The 17,082-nt window shown below is 40.7% G+C and overlaps 1 protein-coding gene and 3 non-coding genes across 4 annotated transcripts; 1 reads left to right on the forward strand and 3 right to left on the reverse strand.

Moving 5' to 3' along the window:
- The first annotated feature begins 416 nt into the window (after positions 1 to 416).
- fam81b (family with sequence similarity 81 member B) lies at positions 417 to 14,241 on the forward strand. The gene is made up of 8 exons (XM_033618800.2): positions 417 to 455; positions 984 to 1,191; positions 2,884 to 3,002; positions 4,568 to 4,697; positions 7,680 to 7,786; positions 11,153 to 11,288; positions 11,858 to 12,059; positions 13,128 to 14,241. The coding sequence occupies exons 2-8, from the start codon at positions 1,180 to 1,182 to the stop codon at positions 13,259 to 13,261; spliced, it is 840 nt and encodes a 279-aa protein (XP_033474691.2). The 5' UTR covers positions 417 to 455; positions 984 to 1,179; the 3' UTR covers positions 13,262 to 14,241.
- trnaf-gaa (transfer RNA phenylalanine (anticodon GAA)) lies at positions 13,959 to 14,031 on the reverse strand. The gene has a single exon. It is a non-coding gene; the product is annotated as a tRNA-Phe (tRNA).
- Positions 14,242 to 16,212: 1,971 nt separating the features above from the next.
- Positions 16,213 to 16,286, reverse strand: trnai-aau (transfer RNA isoleucine (anticodon AAU)). Its single transcript has one exon. It is a non-coding gene; the product is annotated as a tRNA-Ile (tRNA).
- A 720-nt stretch (positions 16,287 to 17,006) lies between these two features.
- Positions 17,007 to 17,080, reverse strand: trnai-aau (transfer RNA isoleucine (anticodon AAU)). The gene has a single exon. It is a non-coding gene; the product is annotated as a tRNA-Ile (tRNA).
- Between the last annotated feature and the right edge of the window lie 2 nt (positions 17,081 to 17,082).

Genomic DNA, 17,082 nt, shown 5'->3' on the forward strand with positions numbered 1-17,082 from the left:
GTGGACTGGTCAGTTAGTCGGGCACATTTCTTAGAGTGTGAAAAAAAAAAGTAATTGTTCACACTCGAGGTCGTGGTTCACTGAGTTTTAAGCTGCCTCACCAAGTATACAATGCATCATTCTCGCATTACTGTGTTGACACATTCACCCTGGCAGGCAGGCACACCCCACTCAAGGAGACCACAGTTACTAAGTGACAACACAAACACATGAACTCAAGAGCCGGCTGAAGGAAAGCACAGGCCTGTGAGTATTCTGAAATGAAAATGACTGCTTAATATAATGTTTTAAATAAAGTGGTTTATTCTGTTGATTTGAACATTAAAAATTATAACATGTTTAACAAACACATCTGAGCAAAAACTACTGTACATCCAAAAATATTTAATATATAATTTTTTTCTTTTTAGGCAAGAAGAAGAGTCAAAGTTACAGCCCTATCAGAACTCCACCAGGTAACTCTTCTTATTGAATAACTGTATTTCCTATTTTGTGTATTTTATCCAACAAAACTACCACAGCATCATCATGTTTTTCATCTTCCTTAGTTCCTGTAGTTTCTCTAATTCAATTCTAAAACCAATCTGCATCTGAGAGGTAGATAAGTTCTATTTCCCCCCAGGTGATGGGATGGAAATACAGTCGAGAACCACCAGCGGCCTTTCTAACACCGCCGTGAATCACATTGATCAAATTAATCCTTAATCCACACTAGCATCAGACAGGGTGACACAGCACGCACATGAAGTCAATGAGAGATCTGGTTTGAGGATGACCCGAGGGTATGAAGACCAGTGCACATCATCTCATTCTGTCTTCATTACCATTCTGGGTGGATGAATGCTTTATTGAATTATACTGTTTTTATTCCTGGATGTGTTCCTGTGCCTCCAGTGCTGGAGAATGCTAACGTCTCATTATTTGCAACACATATCCCTCAGTTACCCAAATCGAAAATAGTTTCTGTTTACTTCCTGATTAAGGCCAGGTGTCTTGGAGGTTAGTCTGAGCTGTGAAGGGAGGACACTGACTGTGCTGCTGGAACAGGCTTTCAGGATCAAAGAGGAGGTGGCAGCAGGTCTGCAGTCCGCCCAGGGCTCCCTCCAGGTTGAGGCATTGTCCCGCAAGCTGCTGGAGAATCACATACTGACCATTACACGCATTGTCAAGCAGCTTAGCATGGACATACAGGTATGCAAGTGGGTGGATGGTGGAGGTTAGTGTTGTGAAATATCTTACCTATGTGGATAAAGTCATTGTCCATCTGTGCGGACTCCCTTTCTTTCTACCTGTCTGGTTTCTGCTCATTCTTTCATCTGCTCTCCCCTCTTCCCCTCATTACTTTTGTTGTGCAGCACACATCCGGACACACAGACACACATTCATGCCCGCAAACTTGCAGCTGATTTGATTACACCTGATAGAATGGTGCAGCGCCTGAGCAAAGCCCGCCTGACTCCCCGTCAACATCAGCTCGGTGACATTTTGTCCGTACAAGCACAAACTAATGATGTTCACAGTATGTGGTTAAATAAATACTGTCAACTTATGCACCAACCTCTGAAAACCAGCAGTCAGAAGGATTAATGGGAAGTGCACTGAAATATGACTCACAGAGTGTTTGGAGTTTTCTTTGACTGAGTTTGATAACCGCCTTACAGAAAAAGAGCACAAAAATGAAATATATTACTTCATTAGTGCATACTGAATGGGCCATTAACATGATTAGAGGCTGTCATGATCTGAAATATCACAAGAATGCCTGAAAGCTAATTTAATCTGCACATGAAGAAGTAATAAACCAAGGCGTGAAGTGAATATGCTGGTAAATCCAATGAAAGAAACATCACGCAGTCACTACTTGCTCTCATGATAAGCCAGGGGGTCGTCTTGTTGAGTTGAGTTATCACAGACACATTGCACACATGTGTATGGCCTGTTTTCTGCAATGATCATCAATGTAAAAGTGGTTACGAAATCTTTGGCAGATTTAAAGTAACAGTGTGTAAAATTCAGGGGGATTCAATGACATCTAGTGGTGAGGATTGCAGACTGCAACAAGCTGAAACTTCTCCAGGTCAGAATTCCTTCAGTTTCCATTGTTCAGGAAAGTTTTTACCAGGAGCCAAAGTATCTGCAGAGGTCTCTTACTCTCCAAAGAGAGTAGCTGATTTAAACTGGTAAAAATGCTGAATAAAGCAATTTTACAGTACAAATCAGTGTGTTCTTTGATGCTGCTTTGCATGTCGGAGACAGGCCACTGGCTCAGCAGCTGCTAATGTTTTGCTCACCTTTTTCACCGATAACTTAAGATCCAGACGTTCAGGAAGCTTTTACTGAGAGCTGATTTAGAGGTCTCTCTCTCTCCAAAACAAACACACCAGGTGATTTAAACCAGTAAAAACCCTGAATAAAGCAGTTTCAAGTGAAAAAAAAATCTGTGTTTTTTGGACAATGTCATCACAGAGGAGCTTCTAACTACTGTGGCCAATGCAAAAACGTGACTGGCCATATCTAGAGCCAGGGTTTGGTTTGGGCATACTGGGCCACTGTAGAAACATGGCAATCTCGGGACAAGGACCCGCTCTCTATGTAGGTAGAAACGGCTCATTCTAAGGTAATGGAAACACCATGATTCTTATTTTCAGGTGATTATACACTAGAGAAAACCAACTAATCATATTATATTTCACTTTTGCTAATGTATCCTCCTAAAACCTACACAGTAGCCCTTTAAGTTAGCCTTCTCAGCAGAGGACATGTGGTAGTTTTGCCAGCATTGGTGATTTTAACAGCATTAACATGAGAGTTGGAAAGGGAATTAAGGAACAGACCCCTCCTTTCACATAAAATAGACAAATATGCTGTCTTTGTTCTGAGCAGGTCCTTGAAAGACAGATCGCCCAGCATGACTCCATCACCTCTGGAACCACAATGGCCGTGCAAAGCCTGGAACAGAAGAACATGGCCGGCATTGGAGACCTGAGAGGAAGAGTAGCCAGGTACGCACACTTTGCCTAGGTCAAATAATGCCTGCAAACACTGAGGTACAAACTCTAAAGAGTGTTAACAATGATAGCAATGTAATGAGTGCCAAGTGCTTGCAGATTAAAACTTTTCACTGAAGTATTATTTGGATGGATTGCATAATTATTTAGACAAAGGTCTGATGCACAAGTTATTTGACTGATTACCTCTCCTTGCTGATATTCTACTTGTTTTTCATTCCCTCTAATGAAGTGAAATTGTATAGCCTGCATCCTGTCTGGCAGCTCTTCACAGTCTCGCAACTTTCAATCCGTAGTGGCATCGCCTCTCTGACACTCCCGCAGACACACACACATACACACACGCATGCACGCATTAATTATTTTGTTCACACCAGTGTGAAGTTTCTGGGTTTGAACACACTCTAGATGCTGATTAGCACCTGCTCATTATTTGGTCTGTGCAGATCGCACCTTTTAGATTGGATTGCTGAAGAGAGGCTGTCATCATGAGGATTTCATTAGGATCTGTGTTTTTGCTGTGTAGCTACCTGATTATTTTAAACAGCCTGGGCAGCCATTGATCAATACACTTGAGGTGATGTAATTTCTCATCAGACAGTAGATCAAAGATGAATGTTATTTTGTGAACGTCTTATTTCACAGCAGGCCTGCTCCCTCTGTGGTGTTTAAGAAGTCAGTGGTGAGAGGGAATATTGCCTTTTACTCAACAAAGAGATGATTTATGGTCCAATAAAAGCCTTAGAAAAACCTCACCTACTCAGCCTAATGACCTCTTGCGCCTTGTCATAAATAATCAAGTTAGTTGAGGGGCCAGTGGTTTTTGATGAACTGTATTTTTCTGTGAAGCGCTGTAGTGGTGTACAGGGAAATAACCCTCATTTCACTTCGGGCATTTCCATAATTAGATGCTGGCTTTGGTTGTTGAGCTTATATTGTGTTTTATCACAAATATTAGGTTGACTATCTCGCTCTCTCTCTCACACACACACACACACACACACACACACACACACACACACCAACCCTGATAGAGATGTGTATTTGCTGGCTTAATGATGGCATCTTGAATTGAACACAGGAAGGAAAAGAGATATTACATAAACTCAGTGTAGAATATGTTAGAGGCAAGATGTTGCATGTGAGAGGCTGTAAAGTATTTTTCCACAACCTGCCAACTGCTCTTGGTGATACATTTATTAAATTAGTTTACTTATTTGATTGGTTGTGATGTTTTTCCAGTGTTTTTATCGGTAACTCATCAACAGATTCAAACATATTTCCACTGGAAAGTTCAAGTGTATTCATTCAGCATTCAAAGGATGGCAGATCACTGCTTAGGATTCAGAACAGATCTCTTTTGGCTTCTGTTAGCTTGCTTTAGAAAGTATTGATAAGGGCAGCTGTCTCTTTTTCTTCCATCCATCTAGGTTAGTCTATAGACTCAATTGTCTGTGCTTTATTGCTCACCTCTCCGTCTTTACACCTTTCCTCAACTCTCTCCCTTTTCCCAGTTCTCATTCAGTGGTCCCTCTCTGCTTCCCCACCTAATATGTCAGGTGTGATGCCAGCATCGCCAAGCTGAGCGCTGACGTGAGCTCTGGGGAGCGGCGGGTGATTAGACTGCAGCAGGAGGTGGCAGAGCTCAGGTCAGCCGTGGACGTGCGGCTCAAAGAGCTGGAAGTCAAGGTGAGAGACGGTGCGTGACTGCTGACAAAGGGTTTGGCAGACGAAACGTAAGGCAGCACTTTAGTCCACACTGTGTTTAAAGTAGCTGAACACCAGTGTCAAAAAGAAAATCTTAATGACTATTTAAAGGTCAATCCTCTGTATATAAATTCCTCTTCATCTCTGTGACCTTCAAGACATCAAAACTTGGCAGAACTGCACAAGAGGGAACATTCTGAAATCTGTAATATGGCAAAGGTAGGATGGTACACTGCATATTTGTAACCATGATAGCTGCATGGCTCTATGGGTGGCAGTGTGTTTCAGTCAGTCAGCCCTCTACTATTTTATGGATGGCTATGAAATTTTGTTCAGGCATTCACAGTCCTAAGAAAATGAACCTAGTCACGTTGGTCATACCCTGACTTCTCCTCTAGCGCCACGAGCAAGTTGACATTTTTGCTTTTTAGTGACATGTATTGAAAACTGTTGGATGGATTGCCAATTTGGTCCCCAGAGGATGATTTCTAATAACTCTGATGACCTCCTGACTTTTTCTCTGGTGCCACTATAAGGTTGACATTTGTGGTTTTCAGTGAAACAACTGCTGGATGGACTGCCATTAAAATTTGGTCTGACTATAATGATCGCTTAACATTTCATCTATTTCCATCATAGGGTCAAAATTTCAATTTGCTCAGTACTTTGGATTTTCACCAAATACCTGCAAAACTAATGATACTGCCATCAGCTTCAGCTGTACTTTGGGTTTAGTACTAATTAGAAAATGTTAGCATGCTAACATGCAAAACTATGATTATGAACATGTTAAACATTATTCCTGTTAAGCATCAGCATGTTAGCATCATCATTGTGAGCATGTTAGCATGTTGGCGTCAGCCTTGAGCTCCAAGTACCTCTTCACTTACTTAGGTCACAATACGATATTATTGCGATACTGCGATATACTGAGTATTGCTATATTGCAATATATTGTGATTTATTACCTTTTTTTCCAACTGCAAATTATTTCCCCAATGGAAAACTTTGTCAACATCAGTTCTATCTCATAATACAAAGTTTTCAGTCTGTTCATCTGACTTTAATCATTTTTATTGCAGCAAAATGTGATGCAAAGCAGACAGACTGACCAACGCCGTTATAAAACCTGTCAGAAATGCTGCATACACCTGTCTGCAAAGCCAGATTAAGTGCATGAGCGAAACACTTCACATGCAGGCTTCCTGCTAACTGAATAGCAACACTGTTAGAAGCATTTTCTGTTAAAACAAGGCTTTTGTCGGCAATCGGCAGTGTTTGCTCCTGTGTGACTTTCATGCACTGCTGTAGCTTGGAGAACATGAGACAGCAGTCGCCAGCCCTCTGTGAGATAACGTGCCCTTATAGTCACATATGAATCCACTGACCTTGAAGTCCAGGCGTCACGAGTTAATGCCACCCTTCCTGCTGTACTCAAAGATTCCTCAGTCTCATGCTTCACTGCTCTGTAGAGCTTGGGTGCAGCTTTGTCGCTGAAAAAATGCTGGGATGGAGCCACAAACCTGGGTGCCATTTTTTTTAGCGTAACAAAAGCCGTCGCTTTCAACCATGCTGTATTCACACAGATCTTTGCACATGAAATAGGTGATGGACTGTGTTATTTTCTTAGCTCGCTCAGAGTTGGATGGTAGTTTTGTCAAGCTAAGTGTGTCCACTGTTGGTTGATTTTTCGGCAGAGTGGGTTTAGCGTTAGCTTGGCCATCAGCAGTTAATGCTATCTCTGGATGGTGGAGTGTGAAGTGAGCCCTCATGTTTGTTGTATTCCCAGAGTATTTTATTCACATATGACACTGCTTGCAAATCCATCCACAATAAGTCCAGACTTTTGATTTAAATGAAAAATAAAAAAAATACGGTTTTGTTTTTTGCTAACCTAGAATGAGCTGCTTATATCTACATACAAAGCGGGTCCTCTTCCATGGAGTCCACTATGTTGTTTCACAGTAGCCCACAACAGACTAGATAAAGCCATTTGCATTTTCACAACAGCCACCACCCTCCTGCATGCTTTCAAAGTTTCATTTCAGCAATGTCACCACTAGATTCCACTACATTCTACACACTAGACCTTTAAATTATGCATTATGTATTACACAAAGCTAATTTTACAACCCTAACCGAATCTTCACCCCTCCTCTATCTAAACGCAGACATGCACACACTCTCACACACATAGTGTACATATTGGGATTCATTTAAATACTCCAGTCTCAAATTAAGGAATAATGACCTCCTTTGTGATTGTATTTGGGTATTAAAGAGGGATTACATTCATTCCAATGCTGCTTGTATGAAGGAAATAATAATCTGGCAATATACACAGGGGGTGTATTTGCTGTTTATCCTTGAGATGGTAGCTGGCTGTTTGGCAGGTGAGTTAGAGCTTACTGCTGCTGTGAGACCGGCCTTATCAAGGGAAGGCAGAGGCTCAGCCAGACTCCGAGAGAAGAAAATGAGATGTGAAATGAATTCAAACGGGGGATGTCAAGGTCTCTCTGTAAACAGCTTTTACTGCCCTTTGAGGTCAAATTTTCTTTACAAGCTAAATATTATAACAATGCTAAAATACTGGATTAGGACACATATGTTATAAAGCTCTCCATCACTTAACTAAATCCAAAGCGACCACTACTGCCCTCAACACACACACACCCACACTGATTCAGCCTGGACTCAGTTCTGTTAGTGGTAAATCATTGTGATGGCAGCACATTAGCTGTGGAGCAGTGGTCAAGCATGTACCATAAAGATAATTGAAAATGCAGAGAAAGTGGGTCACTGCTGTTTACTCTCAGTCCTGGCTGGCTACAGGGGTGGTGCAGTGGCTCAATCAGCTCGACTCAGCAGAAACCGCAGAGGGTAAAGGTCAGATCATGGAGCCGACACCACAAGATACAACAACATCATAGTAACAGCATGTGTTTCCGTGTTTTCTTTTCCCAGCTTCATCGTGACCTGGGGAGAATGGAAGCATCATTGTCAGAGCATTCAAAGGGACAAAGGAGCTCCATGTCTGATCTGCATACACAAGTTAAAGTACTAGAGGTCAGGTAAGGCCATTAGTTAAAGAGGAAGCACAATCAACCAAGTAAATCCTGGGTTACTTGTTACAATACTGAGACAAGCATTAATCTCTTCATTTGTTTCTTTTCATGGGCTGACCTCGGTGCACAGTGGTGCTTCTGTACGTTAACAGCAACATAGCTATCAGTGATTAGGAGTAAGAAAAAAAAAAAAAAGATTAAAAAAAAGGCTCATAACTGATACGGCTCAGCAACACATCCTATCTTGTGGTGCTGATGAGTCATGCAGACATACTGCTAGAACATGTGCTTCCAGGGATTTGCCTGATTATCAAAACTATGTTTTTGGAGAAACCGGGCTGTTGCTAAACATGCAAACACTGCAAAGTTTTATTAGATTTCAATATTTCTAGGAAGGTGTTTTTTCACAATAATTATCTTGCGACATCTGTAGTCATGCAAGTGTTGCGCTGGACCCTCGTGGTGGAGAGGGAGCTGAGCCGGAAGGCAAAGCTTTCAATTTACTGGTCCATCTACGTCCCAACCCTTAGCTATGGCCTTGAGCTCTGGGCAGTGACCGAAAGAATGAGATACAAGTGGCCAAAATGAGTTTCCTCCGTAGGAGTAGCTGGGCTCGAGTATGGAGCTTGGACATCCGGAGGGAGCTCGGAGTAGAGCCACTGCTCCTTCGTGTCAGATGGGGTGGTTCGGGCATCTGATCAGGATGCTTCCTGGGCGCCTCCCATTAGAGGTGTTACGGGCATGTCCCACTGGTAGGAGGTCCCGGGGTAGACCCAGAACACGCTGGATGGGTTACATATCTCATCTGACCTGGGAATACCTTTGGGTCCCTCAGGAGGGGCTGGAAAGCGTTGCTGGGAGAGGGACGTCTGGGGTGCTTTGCTTGGCCTGCTGGCTCCGCGACCCGGCCCCAGATAAGCAGATGAAAATGGATGGATGAATGGATGGCTTAGTGTTCCTGTAAAAAACTCTGTATGTTAGAAACATCTGTGGATGTAATGTTTAAATTAACGTGTCTTTGTTAACATTAGCTTGCTATTTTTTTTTTAACTCCATACTTTCTCCCGACTTTAATTTCTCGCAGACTATTCTGTACTTACTGTTCTGCGTGCGAGTGGGAAATAAAGCCTTGGCTAATTTGCAGTTTAGCAGCACTGCTCAAGGGATTCATTCTTTGTGCTCCCTTGTTCATTCTGCCCAGACCCACATAATAAATAATAATCTACGAGTTACTCATTTGCTTATCAAATAATAGCACCAGTCAGTCAGAGCTCTCTACAGCTGGGCATTTTAAGAGCCATGGCCATTTAAAACTATTGGTGCCAGAGGCAGAGAAAAGTTAGTTCACTTGATTTAATTCCATCTGAAAAATAATCTCAATTGGCAGCAAATATGCAAAATGGATCCAATAGTTTTACCATGGTGGAAACAGAAACAGAGAGACATGAATGATGAATATGCTCTATTTAGTAATGCTGTAGATCTGTAATGGAAATCAGGTCACTGATCATGTTAGAACCAAAAGAACAATAGATAAAAATAGATGAAAAGCAGCACTGTCTGTGTTTCTGAGCCAGGTGGAATCATGACAAAAACAAACAAAAAAAAACAACCGGCAATATTATAACGTCCATCCACCCATCCAGGCTGCTCTTTGTTTGGTCGCCCTTTAAACTTGACCTGCCTTGTCTGTTGTGTCGCCAAGTCATTCTGAAGCAGACACAGCTAATTCAAGAGGGTCCTTCATTAACCTTCAGTGCACACAGGGACCTCAGTAGATTGCGCATCCTCCTGGCTTTTTGTTAAACATTCAAAGTCACACTATTTCAGCTCTGACCCTCAAATTTATAACTAAGACACACTGAGTGATGCCATTACACTCAATAGAAAGGCTAACTATCATGCTCAAACTACAAGGCCACTGACAAAAGAATTAAACATTCTTGATAATGATGTTCAGACAAGCTCAAGAACACAAAGACAGCAATAAATCAAGGCACAGTGACCCTCTTACAATAGGGAAATGACAAACGGGATTCTGAAAACTCATCTAACATGGATAAATCAGCCGTCCTGTTGTCTGGTGTACGCCTGGCCTAACAACTGCCAACATCAGCCAGATTAGCCAGCCAGTGTGGAGTTATAAACGAGGTGTCTCTGTAGCAGCAGACCTGAAATTCATTTGTAGCAGGAGTCTGATTTGTATTGCGGTCAAATACAGACACACACAAAACATAACATCCTGGCACTTGCCTCATTGATTTTCTCATTTAGGGAGAATCCTGCGAATCAGAGGGATTAGAAGAGAGAAGGTCAATTGAATAGATGTCCCAATATGTGTTATATATAATAGAAAAAATTGATGAGACACTGCGTTTTGTGATACAATACAGCCCTCACAATATTTTACTCACTGTGGCCAATGTTGTTGCTTTTATATGAGACATTTTAACATTGTTGACTGCAGTGTGAGGTACATACAGTTATATAAATGGCAACACAGTCCAATATTACAGACAGGGGGATTTGTTTTGCTTCCCCCAACAAACACAGTGCTACATAAAGGCTTTAAGATCAGCATGATGTGTTTCTTAAGTGCTCATGCAGCATCATTCCACCACGTTTCACATTTTTGTGCAAATAGTTTTTTGCATATCAAAGTATTCTGCATAGTTTTAAAAATCTAAATACCTAGATACCAAAAGAAACAAACAAAAAAAATAGTATTTACTATGTATGCTCATATTTGCATGTGTGCATATGTGTATTCAGCTATTTGTCTGTGACAATGTGAGTTTTGTGAGTCTCTATATAGCAGCAGCAACCAACCTCGGAATAACAATGCTGTGCCTGCTGAGGCTGGCATCAAGTAAACCAAAAAAAGCAGCGCTGTTGCCGAGGAAGTCTCACCTCTCAAAACCAAAGAGAGAACACAATTCTGAACACTGGCTTTCAGACAGCTTCAACCAGCTGAACATAAAGCATCTTGCTTTGAAAACAAAGTGACAGAATATCAATTATTGATTTATGACTGACACCCTGTTTTCACACCACAGACGTTTCACCCGGTGCAAAGAAATGAAGGTGTAATAATGTATTGGTTATGGAAACAGACACGTTATTATTCCAATGCCAAGCACAAATAGGAGCTCTATATAATGGGCCTCAATTTACAGCGAGCATCGCTCCAGCTTCCAGCTATCTGGCAGTTTGTATGCATTTTTAAAGCATTTATAATCTAATCTGCTAATGGCATTTCTGTATCTACTTTGTCAGTAAGAAAAATGCAACTTCCAAACTGTCATCTGTAACTGCATTTCCAAAGTAAAGCCTCCCACAGTTCTCTGCTCTCTATCCCTGGTGACTTTGCAGGATGTCAGGTGAACTGAAGGAAGCCAAGGAGCAGACAGATTCACTGAGGAAGTGGACAGATCAGCAGCTCAACAGCTTAGCCAAGACTCATGCAGAAAGCAGCCAGCAGCACCGCACACAACTGCAAGACAAAATGGTGATGTAGATTCACACAGTTTATGCAATTATGTCCACAATTACAACATGCAAGTAATAGAATCGGGAGGCTACTTTCAGAATGTGGTATTTGTAGATTTTGTCTCCTTTGCCTTTACTGTTCTTTTGGCCTTTCAGTGCCTCCAGTATCAAATTGTCAGGTTAGACTTCTTGTGTGAGGTGTTCAAATGTGCAGAGTTCAGTCACACTTTCTGAGCTGTGACTCAGCAGAAAAAAAGCAGTTCACTTTGGAAAAGGATATTCAGATGGAAAATATGGTGAGAAAGCTGCAGAGAGTTGTATGGGTGAGCTGTTCAAGGTGCCATGTGAGATATTTTTAGGCATTGATATATCATTATTAATTTTACCATGAGGCCTGTGATATAATTACACACTTGCGGTTACTGTACATGTAATATGATCAAATGTTACATGCAGCACCTTAAAGTCTGGATTTAAAAAGGATGTTCCGGTGTGATCTCACACATAGTGTGGGGATTTAAAAAACTGCTGTGCAGTGTGTTGCAAGTTTGACATTTTAGTGGTTTTTTGCACGTGTTCTACATTCAGTTGGAGGCAGAGTCGAGATTAGCTGTCCAGCTATGTGCTCTGGAGGCCCGTGTGGAGCAGGTTGAGGCCCAGCGGGATCAGACCGACCGCAGTCAGGCAGATCAGCTGAAACGCTCTGAAACCAAACTCGGTAAAAGACTAACCTCAGTGGAGAGCAGCCTTCATCGGGAGCTGCAGCTGCTCAAACAGGAATACCACAAAGGTGGGTGATCGCTGTCTGTCACTTGCCATCATCGGTGAGCAAACACATGCATACTACACGTGTGTACCTTACACATCAAGGGAAAAATGCACATGCAGAAAAGCTTCACTAAAGAGTCAGAAAGCAAGAGGGAGAGACTGAAGTGACCTGACTGCTCTGCTAACTCATTATACTCAGCATAACTGTCTGAAATATATTGATTTTCAGTATGGTAAGTCAAATCAAACATATATTTATATTTATATTTATAATTACAATATATCAAAAAACTATTTCTAGACACATGACAAGCCTGCCGCTCTGTGACAAAAGAAAACTAACCCTAACACACTGACACGAGCACAAATGCTAATACAGCAGCATTTTTAACCAGATTAAATTAACCAGATTTGAGCTATAGTTGCTATGTGTCGCTAATAAGTCACACAGCAAGACAGGCCATAGGAATACACAACCACACAGGCGACCCGGTACAGCAGCTCTGCTCTACATCAAACTACTGTTGACATCCATCTCCATCTCACTGCTGTGCCAACAGAGGGCTCATTTCCCAGAAGCCCTGGCATAAGATCTCAAACCATTCCCACTTTCTGTCAACCTCCCTCAGTCTCTAGCTCTTATTAAAGTGTAGACACATATAAAAGAAGGCAAAGGCTCCCTCCAGTAAATAAGAGCAGGAGTAAACTGCTCCGTGAATCATTGCTCAGCCACTGCTTTCAGAACCAGAGAGCCATCCATCCATTGCACTATTTTAAGTACAGGAAGAAAAAGATGGAGGGAGATGGTATCAGAGGGGAGAAAAGCAATGCATAATTGATGAGTGTCGTAAATATTCGTGGCAGGACAGGCGGGGAGTCAGAAAGACAAGGAGGGAGATTTAATATCCCACCATTGTATGAGAAAGTTTATCCCTCCATCTCACAGTCACTGAATAGTGCTTCATAGAGTGCCTGCAATATTAAAAAATATTTCCATATTAGGCATTGTGTTCCTTACTACCCAATGAAGTCATGATAACTGATGATTAGGACCAAAAATGATTCCTCACCCTGCTTCTCATTTGAACAGGGTTCCTGTCTGTGCATGATGCCATTGAGTCCCTGAGGCAGATAGGCGACATCAAATCCCGCCTTGACAAAGAGAAGCTTCACAAAGATATCCGGCAAATCTGCAGCAAGGAGGCAGAGCTCAACGACGTGTGACATATATCACTTAAAGAGGAGCTAATAGCCTGAATCAAACTCTTTAAAAACCAACAGGCCCAGCAGTCGGTGAGAGTGTCAACTGTTTCCTCACTGGCTTTATTCAAATTTCATTCCATGAGCCCACAGCTATTTAGACTACGGCTATATTTAATTTAATCACCCTGTGAAAATCAGAGAAATTATCTTGTCATCTTAAGTAGAATACCATTTGTTAAATGTTAGGCAACTTGATTACAGCCAGACCTTTCAGTGACGGTTCATTTTGTGTAATTTAAAAAGGTAAGAAGATTAATTGCACACCATTTTACTTTAACTCACTCCATCCCTGTCTCATTTTTGCTTTATAATATACAAGCTTCAGCCATGATTTGTCGTTTATGCAGTTATCTTGTTAGATTTAACTTAGAAGCTTGATGAGAACACTACTGCATTAAAAGACTGTCCCAATATTTGTTTGGTATTAATGATTTTAATCATTTTACTTTTAATGAACAAAAACGGCATAATAGAAGCTCTTCACAATATTTTTGAGTTGTTTTTTCTTATTTTAGTCACCATTTATTATATATGATGAATGCACTGACTCTTGCTGTCAGCATGGAGCGCTACACGCCAGCGTAGCCATTGTAATGGTATGTAGTCATCCTCCAGCTCATGTGGGTGAGCGCTGTATTACACTGCACTGAAAAAGCTCTGCCGAAACCCGGGATCGAACCAGGGACCTTTAGATCTTCAGTCTAACGCTCTCCCAACTGAGCTATTTCGGCTTACGTCATGACTACGTTCATAGTACCTGTCACATATAAAGAAATAGTGAACAGTGTTGTGGGTCGTGAAAGCAAACTACGGCAAATATGTAGATCTTGAAAAGAACTTATGGATCTTTCATGGGAAGTGCACACTTATGGAGGAAATAATATATAGAAATCTCTGCATAAATAAATACATGAAAATGATAAATACATGCTGAAATAATACACAAATAAATGTATTAAACAACAGAATACATAAATAGGCTATATACATACAAAATAGAGTGCGCCAGTGATGACGTTTTTCAACGCGGAAATTAGCGTCACTGTGGTTCCCTCGTCAGAAAGCTGATGGGATTGGTTTGAGAGAAATATGATGTTTGTATCTGACAATGATAACATATTGCATTATACAACATTTGTAGATAAGTATAATTTAAATTGCTGTCATTGAGGATTTAGTAAAGTGATACACAGGTCCCAGGGTCAGTGACTTTATCTAGCTACTATAGATAAAGCATATTCTAAATTTATAAAGTGGCCTGTTGCCCCAAAAGTTAAAGAAACTCATTTTAAGATTATTCATAAGATTTATCCAACAGCTGCACCTTCTGTGGTGAAAATGAACAAACTTTAGAACACATGTTTTCTCTATGCCCTGTGTCCCAAAAAGTTTGGACTGACATAAAAAAAATTAGTTATCACTGAAGATGAATGATACCAACATTTGACATCTCTCACATCCTTTTTTTATGGATAATCTATATTCATCTGTCTCTGACATAATAAACATAATTTAAGTTTTAGGTAAATATTATATTCATTGGAGTAAGTGGAGAAATACCAAACCCTCCTTTAACTGGTTTATAAATGACTTTAAGATGTTTTTCTTCTTACTGAAAAAAAAAAAGGTTTCTCGCAGGACAGCAAGAGAGTTAAGTGTCGATTTTTCTAAATTTTTGCTGTTTTGAATTATGACTCGTATTGGATTTCGATATCGTTTGCTTCCCTTTGACAAATTTGTTATGCCTGCTTGTCTTCTTCTTCATTTATCAAGTAATTTTTTACAATTCTTATTTTTATATATTTATATCTCCCCCTAGCTTATTAAATTCTATTTTGTTATATTATTATTAGTATGGAATGTTGTATGTTTAAAACTTTTGTATGTTCTTCTAATGTTTTAAAGTTTCAAGTTGCTCTCAAAAACAAAAAAAACAAAGGATATGGAATGGAATTCAACTTTGACTGAAAAATCCTTCCACCAGATTAAAAACACACATTACCTGACATTACCTAGACAGAGCCATGATCTGTTTGGAGACCAGTGACAAGGAAAACAAACGTGCATATTTAGGGAAAAAAAATCATCAGTAAGTATCACATTATGAGTGTTTTTCAAGATGGTCAAATGATTTTTCAGTCAAAGTTGAAACAACAAAGATATGATAGCTTATGTTGTGATATGGCATGCCTGGCCCTATGACTCCAATAGAACTGGCACCAAAGTGTGGCTCCTCCAACACTGTCACTGACGAATGACCTTTCCTTCTTTAATAGTTTCCTTGGTTTAGGACTCATTCCTGGAGCACTCTTTAAATGCTGGAATAGGCCCTAAATAGCAAAACAAATAACCTCCTATTATACTGGCATACAGACACAGACATTTATTTATTTATTTATTTATGTCCTGTTAATTAGGCTAAAGGAATATTTCACTGCCCTGCCTTGAATTTGCGAAGAAAACTACAATATATATGTTGTTGTCCACGGAGGCATGCAAGAATCACATAGTTCCATCCATCCATCCATTTTCATGTGCTTATGCGGGACCAGGTTGGGTGGGCAGCAGGCTGGGCAGGGAGCTCCGGACAACCCTCTCCCACCAATACTCTCCAGCTCCTCTTAGGGGGGATTCTGATCCCAGACCAGATCAGATATATAATCCCTCCAGCATGTTTTAGTCTACTCCAGAGTCTCCCACCAGTTGGACATGTACAGAGGGCCTCTGATAGGAGATACCCAGAGGTGGATCCTGATTAGATGCCCAAATCACCTCAGCTGGCCCCCTTCAAAGCAGCACCTCTGCTCCAAGCAGAGGCAGTACATATTCATTATTTTGTGAGTGAAGTATTCCTCATAGACTTTAATTTCTTTCTGCATTAATGTCAGATTATAAATGGAAAACTTATCGCATGGCCCGTACGGGGATCGAACCCGCGACCTTGGCGTTATTAGCACCACGCTCTAACCAACTGAGCTAACCGGCCGTTGGTTGTCATCAATTGTGACGTCATCAGAAGCGTAAATGAAAGTGGTGGTTAGTGGTTATCATAGGCTAGTCTTTCACAAAGTGGGAGCATGGTGTTTTAGGAGTGCCAGAAAAAAAAGCTGAATGAATCTAATTTATGAAAGAACACAAACTGAATAAGAGTGAAACTAGCAGGGCTATAAGATAAGATTCAAGTCAGTAACATCCATTGAGACAACGAAGCAACCATGGCAACTGTGTAGATCTTGAGTAGACCTTATGGATCTTTCATGGGTAATACAAACTTTTGGAGGACAAAAAATATAAAATAAAGAAACGTCTAAATAAGTGTATAAATAAATACTGACAAAAGATCACATAAAAACATGCTGAAATAAAACATAAATAAGTAAACAAACAAATATATAAATAAGCCTAAACAGAATCCTCCAGTGATGACATTATGGAAGTTGGCATCGCCCTCGTTTTTTGTTTTTTGGATTATTGCAAAAAAAAAGCTCTGTGGCAAAAAAATAATTAGGATACTTACACATTTTGTTCAGCAGAATGATCTTCACAAATGAACAACACTTTGTATTTTGTTTGCGACCCTGCTCCTGGCTCCCTGCCTAACACGGGCAGTACAAATTGACATATATTCATCATTTTGTGGGTGAAGTTTTCCTTGTAGTACCTCATCTCTTTTTTGTGTTTCTGTCAATTTGGAAAACTTATCTCATGGCCCGTACGGGGATCGAACCCGCGACCTTGGCGTTATTAGCACCACGCTCTAACCAACTGAGCTAACCGGCCAT

Source organism: Epinephelus lanceolatus, chromosome 9 (assembly GCF_041903045.1).
Source record: "Epinephelus lanceolatus isolate andai-2023 chromosome 9, ASM4190304v1, whole genome shotgun sequence".
In the NCBI taxonomy this organism is placed as follows: domain Eukaryota; kingdom Metazoa; phylum Chordata; class Actinopteri; order Perciformes; family Serranidae; genus Epinephelus; species Epinephelus lanceolatus.